The sequence below is a fragment of the Diabrotica virgifera genome, chromosome 1, assembly GCF_917563875.1.
Source record: "Diabrotica virgifera virgifera chromosome 1, PGI_DIABVI_V3a".
In the NCBI taxonomy this organism is placed as follows: Eukaryota; Metazoa; Arthropoda; class Insecta; order Coleoptera; family Chrysomelidae; genus Diabrotica; species Diabrotica virgifera.
In genome coordinates, this window is record NC_065443.1 from 219,218,447 (window position 1) to 219,242,112 (window position 23,666).

At 34.7% G+C, this 23,666-nt stretch overlaps 1 protein-coding gene across 1 annotated transcript in view; it reads right to left on the reverse strand.

Annotated features, from left to right (window-relative positions):
* LOC126892835 (uncharacterized) overlaps positions 1 to 17,536 on the reverse strand; it is a 30,486-nt gene extending 12,950 nt beyond the window's left edge. The window contains exon 1 of the mRNA XM_050662574.1: positions 17,217 to 17,536. Coding sequence (XP_050518531.1) covers positions 17,217 to 17,536 — 320 coding nt within the window. The remainder of the gene's footprint in view (positions 1 to 17,216) is intronic.
* Positions 17,537 to 23,666: the final 6,130 nt, after the last annotated feature.

Sequence of the window (23,666 nt, forward strand, 5' to 3'; positions counted from 1 at the left end):
TGATGCAAACAGATTACTCGAGATTACTGATATTGTGGAGCAGCAATGACAGAACAATTAACAACGTTAATTAACAAAATCATAAAACACAATAAAATACAGGAAAAATGGAGAACAAGCGAACTAATTCTACTATTCAAAAAGGAGATAAAGCAGCCAGAAAACTACAGAGGTATCAACTTGTTAAATACTACCCCAAAACTAACAACTAAATTTTTACAAGACCTAATGAATCAGATGATACGTTTAGCAGATGAACAACAGGATTTTCGTACTGGAAGATTGTGTAACGAAGCAATATTGCTCATAAAGCAAATTAGCTAGAAATCACTAGAGTATAATAGACTAGCATTTTTATGTCTGATTGGGTTGAAGAAAGCATTTGACAGAGTAGAGAAATTCCCCCAGATATCATAGAAACTATTGAAAAAATCTACCATAACAAAAAAAATGGAAGTTAGAATAGATGGACAACTTACACAGAATCTATAGATATAGGCAGTGGACTTATTGAGTCCAATGATCTTAAATTTAATCATGGATGAATGTTTATGTACTTTTGGATGCATTCTATACTGTAAATGTGCCTTTTTTCACCCATTTTTCTATTGAAAACTTTTACCTTTTTCAGTAATTCCCTAAAAATCATTTATTTTTTCCTAAATGCCTTGGTCTATGTGTATTTTATTGTTATGATCCAAAAATTTAAAATAATATCTGCCCGGCCAAAAAATTAGTAGAATTTATAAAAGAAATCATTTTTAATTACTAATAATTAATCTCGACAAAATTATGTAGGGCACCCCTTGTCCTTAATAATTTTTAGCATAATAGATTACATATCATTTAATTTCTATCCATTAAATAGATCGGTGAAAGTCGTTATTATATCGAATCTTATACGAAATACTGAGAAATGTAATTCTCGATATGATTACCGGTACTCAAACACAAAAGTAATCATAGTAATCAAAATATCCTACTAATACAAAATATGTACCGAGAAATGCGATTCTCCATATGATTACCGGTACTCATATACAAAGTAACAAAAGTAATCAAAGTAATCAAAGAAACGAATACTGTAAATGATTACTTTATACAGAAGTAACGATTTGAACGATTACTCGAAAGTAACTATAATTAACATCACTAGAACACATGTGGCGAGCTATATAAAAATAACGAGGTATCAGTAGAAAATCAGTGGCCTTCTGACTACCCTAGAGGACCTACTGTCTTACTCGCTGAAGTCAAAGACGCAATTAAATCACTAAAGAGAAATAAATCTCCAGGCATTGATTCAATACCATGTGAAATACTACAGTTACTAGGTGGCAAAGGATTACATATCATCCATTCTATCTGTGCCGCTGTTTGGAATTCAGGAAAATGGCCATCTGATTGGTGTACCTCAATTTGTATCCCACTACACAAAAAAAGAACTACTACCAGATGTGAAAACTACCGCACACTGTCACTAATAACACATGCTAGTAAAATACTGTTTCATATCATCAAAAACAGATTAAAAACCTATCTACATTACCAAATACCTCGGGAACAAGCGGGGTTTGTAAAGGGTAAAGGTGCAAGGGAACAAATCCTGAACCTGAGACAACTCATTGAAAAGTCGAGAATTTCAAGTACCTATGATTATATGCTTCGTTGACTACCAAAAGGCATTTGATTGTGTGAGCTGGATAAATCTGTGGTCAATTTTAATAGAAATGGGCGCACCAATGCACCAGGTGACACTTATTAAAAATCTGTACCAGTCTAATATAGCGACAGTACGACTAGATCAGAAGTTGTCAAACCAATTCAAGACCGAGAGAGGTGTTAGACAAGGATGCGTGTTGTCACCTGACTTATTTAACATTTATGGTGAACATGTCATGACGATGGTTTTAGAAGGAAGGGCCGGTGGAGTAAGAGTAGCTGGTAGGAAAGTCTCTAATTTAAGATTTGCTGATGACACCACACTTATAGCAGCAAATGAGCAAGAAATGTTTGATCTTCTGCGAAGAGTTGAGTACGAAAGCAATAAAGTTGGTCTAAAAATCAATAAAGCTAAGACAAAAATAATGGTGGTCGGCAGATTTGACACTATTCAACTGACTAACATATTACAGGAATACCAGATAGTAAACACCTTAGTCTATCTCGGGTCTAGTATAACTAACGATTGGAACTGTGAAACAGAAGTTCGGAAACCTATTGGTATGGCAAAAAATGCGATGAATCGCCTAACTAAAGTTTGGAAAGACAGATCTATCTCTCAAAATATCAAGATGAGACTGGTGGATGCCCTTGTACTCTCAATATTTCTATACGGAGCAGAGACTTGGACTCTTCGCGCATGCGAGCGCCAAAAAATTGATGCCTTTGAGATGTGGTGCTGGAGAAGAATGCTGCGCGTACCTTGGACAGCTCACAGGACAAACGTTTCCATTCTAAACCAACTCAATATTAAAAAAAGGCTGTCCACAATATGTCTGCAACAAATTCTGCAATTCTTTGGTTGCGTGGTTCGCAGAGGTGACGACAGTTTAGAGAGATTAATTGTTTCTGGAAACGTTCCGGGGAGAAGATCAAGGGGACGATCACCAACTAGATGTTCTGACCAAATAAAGCATTCAGCTGGAAACTCATTCCGCGAAGCTCTTAGAGCAGCTGAAGATAGAGACCAATGGAGAAACATTGTTAGGAATATTGGAAGAAATCACGATCCTCAGTAATGGGGAAACGACAGGAGAGAGAGAGAACCCATGTGCTCCGGGGGTCGGTTCTGATGGCATGTTCTTGTTTAGGTACTCCAAAAACCTCCAAGTAATCTGTTTGCATCAATTTAGTGCCGATAACCATCGACCAGTACGTGCCTTAACGGTAACCCTGGGAGCCAGGCGTTTCGGGGGTTGGCTCTGATGGCTTATTTGTATCCAGCGACCCCAAAACCCCCGCAAATAACGCATTCAAAAAGTTGCAAGTCTCTAGGTGCTGTAATAAAAATTCCAGTTATTCCGGTGTTTTTAGTGCTAAATTCCTTGGTCTGTAGGTAACAGATCTCCCAAAAATGCGAACAAAAAACAGAGAACGCCTTATTTAACTAAACTAAATATTAAACATTATTTTACAAAATTTACAAGGCCCAAAAAGGTGTAAGATTATTATTATACAACGGACATCAGGATAGCACAAAAAGTGGATGCTGAAATATTAGGCAGCTTCGCATACATATAATACGGAAAACGTATAAATTAAAAATCATTCACCGAAATTTTCAGATCTTTGTGTATCTTGGCAAGGATGGTGAACTTTTCTAGAGATAAATTAACGACTAAATAAAATAATTCGACATTTCCATGCTATTATTAAAGAAAAAACGACAAAACATAGGGCTCTGAAATATAATGGCAATAGAAACATTTAAGAAAATAGTATCGTCCGATAAAACCTGAAAGCTGGTTCTTAAAGATAGATATAAGAAAACTAATATAAAACACAAGACTAATTTTTAAACAAAATATTAAACTAATAAAAAAACTAAAAAAGACAATCGATATTAGATAAGGATATCTGAACAAATCAGATAATTAGTCCAGAAATCTTACTCAAAAAGGACCCCTTTAACAAATTTGCATGTTTCCAGGACCAAAAGTGGGTCAAAAGTTTTTTAAACGTTTTTTTTTTGTTTTTTTCCTAAAATTATTTTTTTTTGCGTGGAACAAAGTTTTTAGATTTTTTGGATCATTCCAAACAGAAAAGGTTTTTAGTGACTTTTCTCTAGTTGATAGTTTTTGACATATAAGCGATTAAAAATTGAAAAATTGCGAAATTGGCCATTTTTAACCCAAAAAACTATGTGAAAAACTGAAAATTTAAATGTTGTCAAGGTAGACAGACATTCTTTAAACATCGATTGATGAAATTCCGAAGAGTTTTTTGCAATACAATATTCAGAACTCCTTTGTTTTTTAATTGCTAATCAAGGGTGCGCGAGACTATTTTCCACCGACAGTATGGTGCAAATGAAATAAATAAATTCGTTATTTCGTAAAACCGTTAAGGAAAAATCCCGAAACAGGTCGATTTTTATTTTAAAGTTATGATATTGTATAATATAAATATGGCATACTAGTGACGTCATCCATCTGGGCGTGATGACGTAATCGATGATTTTTTTTTAAATGAGAATAGGGGTCGTGTCCTAGCTCATTTGTAAGGTTCTTCAATTCTCTATTCAGTAATATAAACATTTATATAATTATTTATACAGGGTGTCCTTCTACTTCTTTTTTGTCAAATAATTTAATTTAATAATAATTTTTTGGACACCCTGTATAAATAATTATGTAAATGTTTACATTAATGAATAGAGAATTGAAGAACCTTTCAAATGAGCTACTACAAGACCCCTATTCTCATTAAAAAAAATCATCGATTACGTCATCACGCCCAAACGGATGACGCCACTAGTATACCATATATACCACATTATCATAACTTAAAAATAAAAATGGACTTGTTTCGGGTTTTTCCTTTAAAGTCGCCGGTTTAAGAAATAACGAATTTATTCCTTTCATTTGCACCATACTGTATACACATGCAACGGTGGAAAATAGTGTCGCGTACGCGTGGTTAGAATTTAAAAAACAAAGAAGTTTTGTATACTGTATTGCAAAAAACTCTTTGAGATTTCATCAATCAATGTTTAAAAAATATCTACCTACCTTGGCAACATTCAAATTTTAAGTTTTTCACATAGCTTTGAAGGTTAAAAATGGCCGATTCCGCAATTTTTCAATTTTTAATCGCTCATACGTCAAAAACTATCAACTTTAGAGAAAAGTTACTAAAGACCTCTTCTATTTGGAATGATCCAAAAAACCTAAAAAAACTTTGTTTTATGCAAAAAAAAATAATTTTAGGAAAATAACAAAAAAAAAACGTTTAAAAAATTTTTGACCCACTTTTGGTCCTGGCAACATGCAAATTCGTTAAAAGGGGTCCTTTTTGAGTAAGATTGTGCAAAAAATCCGAATCGGAATATTTTTCTTAGCAGATGCGCAGTGGCTTTCTGGACTAAATGGAAAAATCAAACCTACAATACGTAATAGCTGAAAATGCGAGCAATATCATAACGAAAACTTTGTTTATTTACGTATCTTAATTCATAATATGAAAAATTGCTATTATGAAAATTACCTAGTTTAGAATTAATAATTATGTTGGGACACTAGAATCTAGTATATACACTACATATAATCCGTTGTTGTGGGTAACCATATATCTAGTTTAGTTTTACGATTAGTATATTGTTTTGAGAAGTTGTCAAATAAATTAATAAGAAAAGTCACACTTTCACGTTCCTCTCTCGGCATAAAATATAAATAAAACACACAAGAAATTACATTATTGGCATCCCTGGTTAATTGAAAAACATGCAGAACCTAAAGCTAGAGAGGGAAACAATAAAAGGATCCCTGAGAAAAGTTTTTAAAGAAATTGAAGAGGTGAATCCCAGTGACGAGAAGACAATACAAAGACTCCTGCAACAAGTTGATGATAAAGCAGAGCGAGTATTTCTTCTAGACAACAGCATAAAAGACATTCTATTCGCAGAAGAATCCAGCACGGAAGAAATTAGCAAGGAATTAAATGATGAAGAAAACTTTCGTGACGAGGTAGGAAAATTTAGAATAGAATGTGAGTATTTGATCAAAAATTTAAAAAACTTTGAAAGATCAAGAACATAAAGGTACAAGAAATGAAAAACCTGTGAAAAATTTTCATATGCCGAAAATTGAAATAAAGAAATTTGATGGAAATGTCAAAAATTGGATAAATTTTTGGGGCCAGTTTAGAAAAATCGATGAAGACGCAGACCTTCCAAACGAAGAAAAGTTCCAATACCTGATCCAATCAACAGAAGATGGCATGCCAGCCAGAAGCCTTGTCGAAAGCTTCCCACCTTCCGCTGAAAATTATAAAATAGCCATTGACCAACTGAAAAATAGATTCGCAAGGGACGAAATTTTAATTGAGGTATACGTTAGGGAGTTATTAAATTTAATTCTAAATCAACATACCTCAAAGGAGGACCCAGGTATGGCTTTATCTACTTTGTATGATAGGTTGGAGACTCAGCTTAGGGCTTTGGGAACACTAGGTGTTACTAGCGACAAGTATGCAGCGATGCTTTTGCCACTTGTTGAATCCGCGCTACCTTATGAGGTGCTTAAAATTTGGGAATGAAATAGGGCTTCTAATAATTTAAAATTTAATAATGAGTTGCAGGGTCTACTAGAGTTCCTCAAAACAGAAGTGGAGGCCGAAGAGCGTGTAAAACTTGCTCAGTCTAGTTTCACAGTTCCAAAAAGTATTGACGATAAGTATACTGTAGAAACCTTACATACAGAGAGTTTAAAAACCAAGGGTAAGCAAAAGTTTTCTTGTATTTTTTGCGAAAGCAATACACATGCCAGTCAGGACTGCATTAAAGCTCAGAAAATGACTTTAGAGCAGAAAAAATCCATTATTAGTAAAAAACGGAGTTGTTTTTCATGTTTAAAGCAGTTTCACGATTTTCGGACATGCAAAACAACTGTCAAATGTATAAAATGCGCTCGCAAGCATTTTACATTAATGTGTCCTGATTTGCATGAAAAAGAAAACAAAAATAGAGATTTGCAAAAATCAGAATCTTTAGAAAATACATTAACAACTGTCGCTTCTGAAACTTTACTGCAAACGATCAATGTTAGGGTTATTTCTGATAATAAAAGGTCAATGACAGTAAGGGCACTGCTAGAATGCGCGGAAGATTTAGGGTTAACTAAAATTGGACAAGAAAATATAGTTCAAGTTGTTTTTGGTGGGTTGCAGGGAGCTCCAAAGATTCATCGTTTGTTTAAGGCAGGTATAGAAAATTTAGAAAATTCATTCAGCATCGGGTTATCTTTACTGGAACAATCTAAAATTTGCAATTACGTTCCAAAACTAATTGACCAAAAGGTCCTAGATTTATTAAAAGATAAAAATATTTATATAAATGATTCTGCTCCTAAAGAATTAGAGGTTAATTTATTAATAGGGGCAGACATGTTTGGTCACATCATAACGGGAAACTTGGTAAACATAAATGATTCTTTAGTAGCTTTGGAAACCAAGTTTGGTTGGACCGTTATGGGGACACAAAAAAGTAATAATAAAATAAACACGTTTGTTTCAACTTATTTTACTGACTCATTGAGTACTTTATGGAGTTTAGATGTTCTGGGTATAAAAGATCCAGCAGAGACGAAATGTCGAGAAGAGTTAGACATTCGCACGTTAGAAAAATTTAAAGAAAGCACTGTGGTAAATAGTGAAAATAGATATGAAGTTTGTTTACCATGGGCAGAAGGTTATCCGGCTATAACCTCTAATTTTAATTTAGCTGAAAAGCGACTTTTTTCTACCACAAAACGGTTAGTTTCTCTGAACAAGCTTACAGAGTATGACAATATATTTCAAGATTGGGAAAATACAGGAATCATTGAAGAAGTAGAAGAAGAGCCGTTGGAAAAGAATACGCACTACTTGGCACATCACGCAGTTGTCAAAGAGTCCAGTTTAACTACGAAGATCCGACCAGTGTTTGATGCATCAGCTAAAGATGGTAACGGTAATTCTCTTAATGATTTACTGGAAAAGGGTCCAAATCTAATTGAGCTAATAATACCTTTAATTTTAAAGTTCAGGTTACATAAAATTGGGGTAACGTCAGACATAGCGAAGGCATTTTTGCAGATAAGCATTTCAGAGAAAGATAGGGATTTTTTACGATTTTTGTGGTGGAAAAACTATGAAAAAAGAGAAATAAAAATATTTAGACATTGTAGAGTAGTTTTTTGGCTAAAGCCAAGTCCGTTTCTTTTAGCAGCAACAGTTAATTTGCATTTAGAAAAGGAAAAAACATACACAGAAACAGCTAATCAACTTCTTAACGCATTTTACGTAGACAATTGTGTTTTTAGCGTTAGGAATGAAACAGAACTTAAAAAATTTATTGATGAGTCAACAGAAATTCTAAAGAATGCAAAATTTGATCTTAGGGGGCGGACTTTTAATGAAAATAACGATACGTATGTTTCTAGCGTCAATGAAAAATTAGAAAATAAGGTTATCTCTATTTTGGGTATACAGTGGAATTACCAAACTGACACTTTAGCGTGCGATATAAAAAATTTAGACAGTCTTGACGAGATTCCTAGAACAAAAAGAGGCATTTTATCTGCAACGCAGAGAGTTTTTGATCCTATTGGTTTCACTACTCCATTTACGTTAATACCGAAAATCTTATTACAAGAGACTTGGAGCTTGAAATTGACGTGGGATCAAAAATTACCTGACGATATCAAAAAACGTTTCGAAATTTGGTTAAAAAGTGTTAAATGTCTCAATTTTTGTAACATACATAGATATTTAGCACATCCAGAAGAAGAGAACCTAATAATAAATAAAACTCTTTACGTTTTCGTTGACGCTAGTAAATACGCTTATGCCGCTTGCGTTTTTATTAGGCTAGAATTTCAAAATTCAATTTCAATCAAACTTTTGTTAGCAAAATCGCGTTTAAGTCCAGTTAAAACGATTACTCTCCCTAGGTTAGAATTAATGGCTGCTGTGATAGGTGTTAGGTTATTAGAAACTGTTAAAGAAGTAACAGACTTTACAGAGCATAAAACGTACTACTGGAGTGATTCGATGGTTGTCTTAACCTGGATTAAAACAGAGGGTCTTTGGAATACTTTTGTAGGAAACCGGGTAAAAGAGATTAAAAAATATTCTGCAGTAGATCAGTGGCGCCACGTGCCAGGTGATATGAATATTGCAGACGTTTTATCACGAGGATGTAGCGGGAAACAACTTTTGGAAAAACAATGGTGGAAGGGCCCTCAATGGCTCAAAGAACCAGAAAATATGTGGCCAAAAGGAGAAGTAAGCGCTACAGAAGAAGAAGCAATGAAAGAATTTATGAAATTAGTTAATACTAATCTAGCAGAAAATTCGGAAGAATTTTGTCAAAAGTTAAATTATTTTGGAAAGTTTTCAAAAGTACGGAGATTAGTAGGATGGATTCTTAGATTTTACCACAATGTTAGGAACAAAAGAAGAAGAACATGTGTAGAAGCTAAGACAAGCAACAAATTTGATTACTTAAATGCTCAAGAACTAGAAAGAGCTGAAACATGCATAATAAAATTTGCACAAACTCAAAATTTAACAGAAAATATAAAGGGATTGAGGAAGTTCGAAATATTTGAAGACAAAAATGGAATTTTAAGGTTAAAAACCAGACTTGCATATGGCGATTTTTCACAAGAATTTAAGTACCCAATAATTCTTCCAAGCAAAAATACAATAGTAAGAAAACTTTTAGTTGAAGAACATGAAAAAAGTTGTCATGCTGGTCCGAAAATACTTTTAGGAATAATCAGAGAAAATTTTTGGTTAATAAAAGCCAGGAAAACTATAAACTCTGTAATTTACTCATGCGTCACATGTAAAAAGTTAAACGGTAAACAAATTGAAACACCTTTTGCTCCTTTACCTGCTAATAGAATAAACGATGCTGGGGTTTTTGAGATTGTAGGTATAGATTTAGCAGGGCCCTTATATTTAAAGGGAGGTGAAAAAACGTGGATAGTTTTATTTACGTGTGCAGTATACAGAGCGCTTCATTTGGAACTGGTGAAATCTCTCCAGCCACATTGTTTGATTTGCTTGTCTAGATAATGTTTAGAAGAAATGCGTTCAATGTGCTTCCCCGTTTAGGATTTTGTCCTCTTCAGGGTTTGAGGTGAATGTATTGTGTTGGCGGCAAAAGCAAACAGTCCGAAAAACACACTGGGGCAAGCGCCGTGTCCTGGTGTTCTTGGATCCTGGGTTATGCCGGACGGTGGTGTCCAGAAGGCTAAGAAGTCAACAGAGAAGAAAGTTTGATGGATTGTTGTTGGTTCCATAGACATTTACGTGTACTGTCCGTGCTTTGCTCTCGACCAGTCTCCCTAGAAACCATTGTACAACGACAGGCGAACCTGCGTCCCTCGTCGGCGGTCAGGAGGTGGCTTTGAGTGCAGCGTGGACAGTGTGCGTTCGAGTGGAGAAAATAGTTGCGGCTATTTTCTTGGGACGAACAGGTATAATTGTGCAATGAAGTTGGGAAACCGCAAAAAACCAACTTCTCCCTGTTCGGGGTAGGGAAGAGGAAATGTTAGAGGTGGGTGTATTCTCTCTCTACTGAAGCATTTTTATACGCTCTTCGTCGCTTTATTAGTAGAAGGGGGAGGCCTAAAATCATATATTCGGACAATGGGACAAATTTTCATGGGAGTGACAATATTTTTGGAAGGTTAAATTGGGTAGAAATAGAGCAATTTTCAGGTACAAGACAAATAAAATGGATTTTTAATCCAACCTCCGCTTCTTGGTGGGGCGGGTGGTGGGAGAGGTTAGTAAGAGTAGTAAAAGAACTTTTGCGCCGACAACTGGGGAAAGCATCGTTGCATTATGTAGAGCTGTACACACTGTTATGCGACATAGAGTCGGTGATAAATCAAAGACCACTTACCTATGTTTCTGAAGTCGATGAGTTTGAGGTTTTAACCCCATCAAGTTTTTTAAAGCCATTACAGGGTAATTCCGATGAGGTTGTTGATTTAGACATCGTGGATTCAGAATTTTTTAAAGGTAGGTTTCGTCATATTCAAAATTTAAGGCAAATGTTACGCGACAGATTTAGGAAAGAATTCCTTGCGGAACTAGTAAATTATGGCCAAAGAAGAGAAGATTTTGTGAAGGTTGGTGATGTAGTAATGGTTGGTTCCGACAACGCCAAAAGAATAAACTGGCCCATGGGCAAAATCATTGAAGTATATTCTGGGCAAGATGGCATCCAAAGGGTCGCAAAAGTAAAGACAAAAAATGGTGTATTGGTTCGTCCATGTCTACGACTATATAGAGTTGAACTACCTATCAATGATATTCAAGAAAATTTAAGAGAAGACAAAGGAGAATCAACAGAACAAGATAAGTCAGAAAAGGTTAAAAAGTCAAGGTATGGAAGAACATTGAAGACTCCACATAGATTCACTGCCACCTGATTCCTGGGTCCGGAGAATGTTGGGACACTAGAATCTAGTATATACACTACATATAATCCGTTGTTGTGGGTAACCATATATCTAGTTTAGTTTTACGATTAGTATATTGTTTTGAGAAGTTGTCAAATAAATTAATAAGAAAAGTCACACTTTCACGTTTCTCTCTCGGCATAAAATATAAATAAAACATACAAGAAATTACAAATTATGTTTTAGTGTGCAATTATATCATTCTAATTTAAATGTTATGAACTATAAAGGTAGTTTACTCTTGATCGAAGAGCTTTTTATGAAGAAGAACTTTTCTTCGTCAAATTAAAAATAAAAGAGTTATAAATGAAAATGTTGTTGGTATCCATAATTTGAGAAAAATTTTCAAATTTTTTTTCCGTTAGAAGGATGTAATTGCACATATCAGACAATAATTTTTTATACCAAACAATATTATTTCATATTTATACTGTCGGTTCGCTAAACTCAGACACAACTGGCTAGTGATTTTAGTCAATAATTTTGCCAATTTGGCAAAAAAATGATTAGTAATTAGTTAATAATTACTAGGTAATTAGTAATTTTGGCAATTTTTGTCAAAATTCGCAAAAAACAAAAAAATTACCTACTAAAATCACTAGCCAGTTGTGTCGAGTTTAGCGAACCGACTATATTTTAATTTCATAGCAAATGGAACAGTCCATTTATCATAAAGGGGAGGCCGTATACTCGTATAAACCTTTTTAAAGCCGTTAATATATTATTGCTTTTAAAATATACTCAAATTGTATTTTTGAACATCTTATTTATTTTATATAATAATTAAATTCACTATCAAATGTCATTGATGTTTTATTAATACTTAATTTAAAATTTAGTTTGACATTCACGAAGTGTCGAACTCAAATGTAAATAACCTATGCTTTGCTTAACAAATCGAAATTAAAAAACTAGCTTACTTAATAGCAACGATTTCAGCTGGACGTGTAGTGTGTCGGAAGAAAATAAAACGATTGTGACGTCACATTTTAGACTTGGAGCTCGATTATCTCGAAAACTACATAAGAATCCATCGATGAATTTGATCTGTGTATTGCAGGAGCGGCAATGCACTAACACACACACTTTTGCGAATCTATAAACGAAATGTTTTCGTTGAAAATAACCGCAGATTTTATTAAGAACTCTACAGAGAAAATATTTACAACAAAACACAGTAAAAAATCAAAGGAATATTTTGAACGTGGAAACTAAAGAGATTACTTATTAGATTATATAAGCTGCTTTCTTACTTAGATGAAAAATAATAAAGCATAAGTTGATGTGATAATTCAACTGTACATCAACCAAACCCCGGAAGAAAAACTGAAATACTACAAATACATTGGAACCATAATTATGTATGGTCCAACCATACATCACAAAATAATAAGGCATATCGGAAAAGGTAAATCCACGTTTAACAATCCCTCTCTTGGAATACAAATAAGAACGCTGCGATACGAAATGTTTTCTGTTCTGTTTATGGTGTCAAATCGTGGACAACGAACAAAGTTATGTGCAAGAGATTGGAAGCATTTGTGCTGTAGCTTATTGCAGAGGAAAACTTAGAGTTTACCTAATTTAAAACTAAACCATCATCATTCTCTTTGCCTTATCCCTATGCGGGGTCGGCTTCCCTAATTGCATTTCTCCACACAATTCTGTCTTGGGTCATATTAATGTTAATCCCCTTTACCAACATGTCCTGCCTTATCGCCTCCCCCCAGGTCTTCTTTGGTCTTCCTCTCCTACTCCTTCCAGGAATCTGCACTTCAGCTATTCTTCGTATTGGGTGATTAACGTCTCGACGTTGAACATGACCGAACCATCTTAACCTATGCTCTCTCATTTTGGCATCAATTGGTGCCACACCTAGACTTCCCCTAATATACTCATTTCTAATTTTATCCTTCTTTGTCACTCCACTCATCCATCTAAGCATTCTCATTTCCGCCACATGCATTCGTTGTTCCTCTTTCTTTTTCACTGCCCAACATTCAGTTCCGTACATCATAGCCGGTCTTATGGCTGTTTTATAGAATTTTCCCTTCAGCTTCATTGGAATTTTTCTGTCACACAACACACCACTCGCTTCTTTCCACTTCATCCATCCAGCCCTAATTCTACTGCATGCATCTCCATCTATTTCTCCATTACTCTGTAATACCGATCCTAGGTACTTAAAACTATTGCTTTTCACAATCATTTCACCATCCAAAGATACCATTTTATTTGTAGTAGCTCCATCTTTAAATGAACATTCCAAATACTCTGTTTTTGTCCTACTAAGTTTTAAACCTTTTTCCTCCAGAGCTTGTCTCCACTGTTCCAGTTTTTGTTCTAAGTCTCTTTCACTATTTCCTACTAACACGACATCATCAGCATACATTAAGCACCATGGAATGTTACCCTGTAGTTTCGCTGTTATCTGGTCCAAAACTAATGAGAATAAATACGGACTAAGCACAGAGCCTTGGTGCAATCCTACTTTCACATGAAATTTATCAGTCTCTCCCACACCTGTCCTAACACTAGTCGTTACTCCCTCATACATATCCCTCACAATCTTTACATATTCACCAGGGACTCCTTTCTTATTGAGTGCCCACCACAGAATCTCTCGAGGAACTCTATCATATGCTTTCTCAAGATCAATGAATACCATATGAGCGTTTGTTTCTTTACTCCTGTATTTTTCCATCAACTGCCTTATAATGAAAATTGCATCTGTTGTTGATCTACCCTGCATAAAGCCAAATTGATTCTCGGATATTTCGGTCTCTTCACGTATCCGTCTGTCAACTACTCTTTCCCATATTTTCATGGTGTGGTTAAGCAGTTTTATAGCCCTGTAGTTTGTACATTGTTGTATATCTCCCTTGTTTTTGTAAACAGGTACGAGTATACTGCTTCTCCATTCGTCTGGCATTTGTCCGACTTCCATAATTCTATTAAATAGACCTGCTAGCCACCTTGTTCCTGTCTCTCCCAATGCTCTCCATACTTCCCCAGGAATATCATCTGGTCCTACCGCTTTTCCTTTCTTTATTTTTTGAAGCGCTTGAGCCACTTCCTCGTTGGTTATTTTGGTGACCATTGCTGCTACTGTCTCCGTTGACTCTACAGGCTGTCTGTCAAATTCTTCATTTAATAAGCTGTCAAAGTACTTTCTCCATCTCTTTTTGACTTCCCTTTCGTGAACTAGTATTTTATTATTTTCATCTCGGATACATCTAATCTGATTAAAATCTTTTGCTTTCCTTGCTCTCTGTTTGGCTATTTTATATATCTTCGTTTCGCCTTCCCTGGTATCAAGTTGATCATATAGGTTTGAATACGCTTCTGCTTTGGCTTTTGCTACTGCTACTTTCGCTTCCTTTTTCGCCACCATATAGTTTTGAAGATCTGTGTCGGATCTGGTTTCTTGCCACTTTTTATATAATTTTCTCTTCTCTTTTATTTTTCCTTGTACTTCGTTTGACCACCACCAAGTCTCTTTATCCTCAAACTTTTTTCCTGACGTTTTCCCAAGTATTTCAATAGCAGTCTCTCTAATACTACCGGCCATTTTTCTCCAAATTGTATTAGGGCTTCCTTTCATGTTCCAACATATTTTTTCTACTATTCTTCTCCTGAATAGACCTTCTTTCTCATCTTTCAGCAGCCACCATTTGATTTTTTGTGGTCCTCTACGATATTTTTGTTTAGTTTCGCTTTTTACTTCGATGTCCAGAACAAGCAGCTTATGTTGTTGGCTTACTGTCTCACTCACTATTACCTTGCAGTCCTTGCATTCACGTATGTCTTCTTTTCTTATCATGAAGTAGTCTATTTGGGATTGATGTTGTCCACTTTTGTAGGTAATAAGTTGAGTTTCTCTCTTTTTAAAGAATGTGTTAACAATCGCCATATCCAATGCTGTTGCTAATTCAAGCATGTCATCTCCAGCTTCATTTCTAGTTCCAAAGCCTAATCCCCCATGTATTGTTTCATATCCTGTCTTGGTTTGGCCCACATGTGCATTGAAATCACCTCCTATTATAACTTTCTCCTCTGCTGGAATATCACTCAGTACGTCTCCTAATTGATCATAGAAAGCTCTTCTTTCATTCTCACCCAGACCTGTTTGGGGAGCATACACACAAACAACATTCAATACCTCTTTATCAATTACAAATTTCACTGACATCATTCTATCACTCGTTCTTACAACTTCTACTACGTTACCTTTCATTTCACTATCAGCAATTATACCAACTCCATTTCTAGTGTTACTACTCCCTACATACCACAATTTGTATCCTTCACCTAGTTCTTTCGCCCTTTGTCCTTTCCACCTAGTTTCTTGAATACAAGCAATTTGAACTCTTCTTCGTTTGAACGCATCCACTAACTCCAGACTCTTACCTGTAAGACTACCAAGATTCCAAGACCCTATCCTGATTTTTCTAACCTGCAATGGTGTTCCCCCTGAGATAGTCCTCACCCGGAGATCCGAACGGAGGCTCATTTTACTTCCGGAACATTTTACCTCAGGAGATGCCATCATTTCAGTATAAGTTTTTACTGCGTTTGGAGAAGGTCTTTTCATTATTATGGCCTGAAAAGATTTTTGGATATTTGATGCCTGAATGCCTTTTCTATCAGCACCATACCCTGCCCTGCACGTTTAGCCAATACACCACCAATGCAACCAAAGTGCAGTATTACCCCACACCCGCCTGCATTTTTCTGTATAGGCCAGGATCCCTACTGTAAGGACTGCCCTATAAGCCAATGTATTGTTGCCCGTATCCCGCCGCTAGGAGGCACGTACTTTGGTTATTTCGGGATACTAATTTAAAAAAAAAAAAAAAATTTAATTTAATTTTAATTTAAAACTAAACCATCTTAAACATAAATATAGAACGTGCCTACGTTCCTTCCGATGAAGGCTCCAATAAGAGCCGAAAATCGCGGTTCAAGGGACTGGACTGCACTCCGTATTCTAATTGAAAAGTAAGATTGTTTTGCCTTCGCATTGCAACTGAATATAAATGGTATACATTTTTATTTTATAGTCGTATTACTCCGTAGAGTAACTAGGTGCATTTTTCCGTTGGAACTTTACCAGCTGCAGACGGAGGATCTGAATTGCATAGTGTAGAATTCCTTCCCTCTCGTCTTCACTGCAGCATCCATTTGACTTGCAAATTGTAGAAGTCTTGAAGGTGTCACCAGGAAAGTGTACCAATAACTTTTCAATTTAAAAATCTTTAAGTAATATTTTTAATATTTTCAATATTAACAATTTACTATTAGGATTGAAAACTACTTCGTCTTTCAATGCCAGATGGCGCTAGCCAGCTATTCTTTTTCTCATGATCATATTTCAGTGCGTCACAGTTTTTCGATTTCTCTCTAACGCATTAAATTGTATGTGACAGAAAAAAAGTCACGTCTGTGAATACTTTGGTAATTATTCTAGTTCGGTGATTATTCTAGTTGTCGATAGATGGCGCCATAATCAAAAAAGAATTATTTATAAAATAAAATAAAAATATTATCAATATAATCTGTACAATTTATAAGACTATACAAATGAAAGAAAATACCATTTTATAAATGCAAAAGACACAATTGATTTGGTTTTATTCCAAATTGAAAATAAAATTTGACAACTGTCAGATTTAACTAAAATGTCACGTTAGAATAAATGTCATAAATGTGTATTATCACGGACTTACCATTTTTTCTATAATTTGTGACGCACTGAAAAATGTTCATGAAAAGGAGAATAGTATCATCACTTCAGTTGCAATGGGTGGGAAAACCTCTCGATACGAATCAGTTAAAATATGGAGAACAGTGCCTACGTTCCTTCCGATGAAGGCTCCAATAAGAGCCGAAAATCGCGGTTCAAGGGAATGGACTGCACTCCGTATTCTAATTTAAAAGTAAGATTGTTTTGCCTTCGCATTGCAACTGAATAAAAATGGTATACATTTTTATAAATATAGAACATTAAGAAGTTGTTCTCTTAACTATACTAACCAATCTGCTAGTTTGTATTTGCCCATTTGCCTTAACCTGTGCTCCAAAACTTCATGAGTCTCCCCCTTTCCTTCGTTGGGTTCAGAATTCCAATGATGAAGTAACTGGATGCAAGTTAGATCTTTAGGCACTTTTCTTTCAGCTTGTCCCAAAACTGCTGGTTCCTCGTAGCTGTGAAAATGGGCAGCTGCTATGAGCTTTCTGCATTCTTCTTTTGTTAGATGATCAGCAAGATATTGTAGTTCGGCTGTATTGAGATCAATCGTCGGTAATACGTTTTTAAATATAGATACTAGTAGTAATGTAAACAAAAGTGTCATTGTGACAAATAAATAAGCGTGTTTTGATAGAATTGATGTAAGCAAAATTTCTTCTTCGTTTTATTCTCACCAAATTATAGTAACTATAGCTTAACAATTAAGGTGATGTATTGTGAATATCTTCTGAATATGTCCCAAGATATAGTTGAAGACTCAATGCAGTAAAGTTGCGTCAACTGACCTTTCGAAGAACATGCAGACATATGTATACATTAAACATAATCCAACATAATGTGTATTCTCGTTATTCCTACCGTAATCGTAACGTACTGTAGTCGAAAGCACAGACAGAGAACAATGCGTTTCTTCTAAACCATATAGTACTTAATTTTTCTGCAATAATTTGGTCGCCTTTCCTTCCAACATATACCTACATCGTAACAGATTCGTAGTCATTAGGAATTTTGCGTTTCTTCGAGGAATCGTATTGCATCTTTCTTTCTCTTTACCTATTTTGGGCGACATAATTATAGTAGGGGAGCAAGTATGCTAAATGTGCAGTCACTCGAGCGTTATGGGGACCTATTGGGTTGTGAAGAGTAGGTCCTATAACAAAAAAAATTAAGTAAAGCTTTCTATTTTAGTGGGGACTTTCCATTTTTAATTTAACTTTCCATTTCCAACAAATGTTTTTTTAGATTATAGCGCCATCTATCCATAATTAGAAAAAATGTTTCGAATAAAATTTACTTATTTTTAAGTAAGGAATCCAAATCTGCAATAAAAAATGGGGCTCGTATTTAAGATTTTAATGTAACCCTCCACCCCATCTCCGTGGGGGTCGTATTTGGTGCTATTCGATAGATTTTTCAAAAATATTGAATAAGTGTATTTTACAATTTTCCGACTCCGTGGGAAGTCGTGTTTGGTATCATTCGATAGATTTTTAAAAAATATTGGCACTTATTTTTTAGTTTTTCGATCTGTCATTCATTTCGCGAAATATTCGCTTTTTTCTTGTGAAATTTGGGACTCATCCATTTTCTTACGCCTGGCTCAAATCGTCAGATTTTTGAAATATACACTCTTTTGCATGTACTTAACTTACCCTATCTTAATCTGTCAATTTCGAGTTTTTTTAAGGATAGATTTTTTTTCGGGCCACCCTTAACAAACTCCCCTGTATTAAGAGCCAATGTATGGTAGAGGTACATCTGCAGGGTACCAGGTTTTTCCCCATATGCTAATGACGCGCTCGAGTAACTGCAAAAATCCCCGCTTGGGCACCCCAACCATTATGTCCTAAGGTACTTTTAGCATTGTATAATACTTTTGGTATTATTTGTGATAATTATGGTATTAATTACCAATTTTCCGACAGTTTTCGAATTGTTGAGAAAGGCACTAATTGTTCTTTGCCACTTTTAAACTTCATCCAGACTTCATCCAAACAGAAACCCATCCCTTGAATCCGATTGGTCAATTTTTACATTTTGTTATTTCTAATAGAATTAAAAGTTGTAGATACGTGTTTTTATCTACTGTTCTTAGTTTTTATTTCCATGAAGCTTTTTACCTCAAAACAGATTGACTTAATTATACATATTATTAATAGATGCTGGTTGCTCATTACAAATATTGTAGTATTAAAGCTTATGAACATAATTAAAATAAGAAAAACATCGTATCTATGCCACATATTTCGTAACGATAAATATTCTCTGCTACACGTCATCATGCAAATGCAAGGAAGAGTACCTATATATCTATCTTTAAGCCAGGTTCCTACAGCCTCTGCGCTTCTCGCATTATGACCGCCATTATTTTCTGTCCATCCATTCCTCTTCTATGGCTCTATCTCTCATTATGTGCCGTACATTTTCTTCCCAGGCAACTGAAGTTCTTCCTTTTCTTCTTATTTGTTGTAGTATGTAATTTAAAGCTTTATTTGGCCGTCTATCTTTATTCATGCGTTTTACGTGACCATAACACACTAGTTGTCTTGTTTCAATTCTATCTACACTGGAATATACAGTATTTTTCCTTGTTCACACATCTTTATTCCTGATGTGATCTTTTTTATTATACCACACGTTCTCCTTAGAAAACAGATTTCTACTACTTCTATTATTTTTCTATCTTTTTTAGTGATCTGCCAAACTTCTGTCCCATAAGTTATAACAGGCTCTACCAAGGCTCGATAGACTGTCAATTTAGTTTTTTGTCTTACATCTTTAGACCGTAGTAGAGAGCTTAGAATATTTACCGATTTTTTTTCGTTCTGTTTTCGATGCCTCTTTTGGTAGTGCCTTCTTTAGATAATATAAATCCGATATATTTACATTCTTTGCATGATTTCGTGGTTCTAATTTCTAACTCTTAATCCACTTCATCTTCAGAGCAAGGAAGAGTAAAGGGGAAAAAGGCTTTCGCAGAAAGAAGAAATCTTGGCTGAGGAATATCAGAGATTGAACTAACCTCAATGTTGAACAGATATTTCACGTTGCAAAAGATAGAGAAGCATTTAAAGAAGTGATCGTTAACCTTCATTAGAAGACGGCACAAGAAGAAGATTGTAATGTGCTCCTCCAGTATGTACATACCCTAAATGTTTACTTTTATTACATATATTTCTGTACCATTTATGAATACCTGCTTTTAGAACAAGAAAAATGGCTAATCTAACTATTATTGGTGCTAGATAAATTTAAATTGCATGACGCTTAAGTAGGCCTAACAATTCCTTTACACAAGTTTGGCTATGTCCTTTTTTTCCAGGAAGTATGTCTTTAAACTTTGTCAATATTATTGCTTTTTTTAAACTGAAGAGTTCGGCATGATACTTTGAATACATTTTTTGAATAAGTCGGAAGCTTTTTTGTGATTTTCAATTATCGTTCGCTTTTAACGCACTTAAAATATCTTTAATATTATATCTTTTTTATTTTGCACCTTATCCTTTTATTTGGTTACCTAGATCTGTGATTGTAACGTGTAAACATTCTGCTCGTTGTAGAGTCGTTAGTCATCATAATTTAAAGTCCTCTTCCATTTTTCTACTTCGTTAGAATGTAGTGGCGTCATGTAATTTGTTTAACTATTTCTGTCCAATTGTCTCTTTCCTGGGCATGTTTTTTGCATCAGAGAATGAGTAACGTCATGTCCTTTATTTGGACCGACCATCATACTACCGATATTCTTTTGAATCGTTTGTCGTCTACGTTGCCTTCAATTATCATTCGTTGCATGCCTTCTCGTGTTCTAGTTATATGTCAAAAATATATCAGTATATTTTGGTTGATAGTAGTGGTAAGTCTAGTTTTTATATTAAGTTCTGCTACTATTGAATTATTATTTGTGCAATGTGTGGTCAATGGTATGCGCAACATTCTACGGTAGACCCATATTTTGAATATCATTATACACTTCGAATCTGCTTTTTTGATATTCCAAGTCTCTGAAGCGTAGCACAGTGGTGAATTTTGCCGAAAACCTGGCCAAAATGCAAAAATTTAAGTTTATATATTCCGAAAAATTTTATATGATTCTTGCTCTGTAGGTTTCTGAGGATCACAAACGGCCATTGAGGGTAGAACAATACAAGCATATCACATATTTTTATTAGTGTAAAGTTGGGATTGAACGAAAGCGGACCGAATAAAATTAAAGTGTGTTATACAGTTGAGGCATTGTTAGGTTTTCGTTTAAAACTATAGACGTGTACTATTTTGTTATTTTATAGTGGATGTTATTTCTGGAGGTAAGTGGAGTATTTCAATATACTTTTTAGATTCTTTTTCCTAACATAAACTTTATTTACAACATATTTACAAAATGATGGCAAGAATGTTCAATCGTTTTCTGTTTACCAAGTTTTAAAATGGGAAAAGTAAGAAAGTCAGCTTTGGTCAGCAAAGATTTTTTGCTTAATAAATAACTCAATATGTATGTAAATATTTCTCAAGAAATCATCTGCAACAAGTTGCAAACTTAGCGGATTTCTTAATTTTAAAAAACTTTAACATGCTGGAGAATTTCTACATTAAGAGACTTTAATGTTATGGTCAGTTAATAAAGTAAGAACAAAATATGAAGCAGCTGATCCAGTAAATTTACAGTTTTTTTTTACACAAGAACCGCCGTATTTTCTTTTTTTTTTGTTTCTTCTTTTTTTTTAATCTTCAAGTCCTTTTACCTTTATGTATAGGTCTATCTTTTTGATTTCTTATTTTTATATTTTTTAATAATTTTGGCCGTGTAAGTCCCAAAATTTTGCCTTTTTTAAAAAATAAAATACATAAACGATACTTTATATTAAGAAGCCAAAAATAGGAAGGTCAACTCTTAATACATCTTAATTGTTTTGTAAATGGATCCGATCAATTAAAATTATTACCCATCAATGTGTGGCTTTTTACATAAAGTTTCGTTTACGCATTTTATTTTTAAAAAATTAAAATTTTGGCTCACACGACCAAAATTATTAAAAAAATATAAAAGTAGGGAAGCAAAAACGTAGGATTATACAGGGTGTCCCGAAAAGATTGGTCATAAATTATACCACACATTCTGGGGTAAAAATAGTTTGATTGAACCTAACTTACGTTAGTACAAATGTGCTCATAAAAAAAGTTACAGCCCTTTAAAATTACAAAATGAAAATCGATTCTTTTCAATATATCGAAAACTATTAGAGATTTTTTACTGAAAATGGACATGTACTATTCTTGTGGCAGGAGCATCTTAAAACAAAATTATAGTCAAGTTTGTCCATCCCATAAAAATTTTATGGGGGTTTTGTTCCCTAAACCCCCCAAACTTTTGTGTACGTTCCAATTAATTCATTATTGTAATACCATTAGTTAAACACAACGTTTTTAAAACTTTTTTGCCTCTTAGTATTTCTTCGATAATCCAGTTTTTATCGAGATGCGGCATCTTTTTTAATATATTTGCATAAAAATTTTATGGGGGTTTTGTTCCTTTAAGGCCCCCAAACGTTTGTGTACGTTCCAGTTAAACTATTATTGTAGTACCATTAGTTAAACACAGTGTTTTTAAAACTTTTTTGCCTCTTAGTCTTTTTTTGACAAGTCACCTTTTAACGAGATGTGGCTTCTTTTTCAAAATATACCTAAAAAAAGCAAATTATAAATAAATTTTCAGATTACACTGGGGAACAATTCGAAACTTAATTTCTGTTGAGTTAGATTTTTTAGCTGCTTTCTATAGAATTAGGCATGCTGATTTCAAAACTGTTTTTAGTTTTCTTCTATCACGTCACGTTCTTTTTCTATGGGGGTGGGGCGCCTGGTGGGAGTAATGACGCTCTGATAACTGCAATTTGTCTAGACTTGCCTGTTAAATTCAGTTATGTCTGTTATATTGTGGTGAAACGTTGTGTTTCGGTTAGCAGTATTTAGTATTTTGTTACTGAAGTGTATAGAACTGCTTAGTGTGTTTGAACTGAAACGTTTCCTCATGGTTACCTCTGCTCCTATACGTCGTAAGTGCGAAAACAGCCCCGATTCGTTTTGTTATATATGTGGCAGTTTTACCATTCCCAGTCAAAGGACAAACATTAGTACATTTGTCAGACAAACATATTTTGCCTATTTTAAAGTGAAACTTGGTGATCAAGATAAAGAATGGGCACCTCATAAAGTGCATTTCCGGTTTACGGATGTGGACCAAGGAAGAACGTGCTAAACTTCCATTTGGTATACCTATGATTTGGCGTGAGCCCAAAGATCATTTAAGTGATTGTTACTTTTGTATAGTGAAAACATCAGGATATTAATAAGAAAAACAAATGTAAAATAGAGTATCCTAGTTTACTGTCAGCTACACGCCCAGTGTCGTATTCAGCCGAAAACCCCGTGCCAGTTTTCAATGAATTTCCCTCTTTGGAAGAAGAGGAATACGGATATGGTGCAGTTGAAAGCGACTCCAACGATGAAGATTTCGAAATTGAAGATGACTCCGTACGTAAGGGATTCGAACAACAAGAGCTAAATGATTTGGTGCGAGATTTGGAACTATCCAAAAAAGCTTCAGAGCTCTTAGCATCACGACTCAATGAGAAAAACTTGCTTGAAAAGGGAGCCAAGGTATCCTATTTTCGAACACGAGAAAGGGAATTTCTGCAATATTTTCAAAGTGAAGGTGGATTTGTGTTTTGCCATAATGT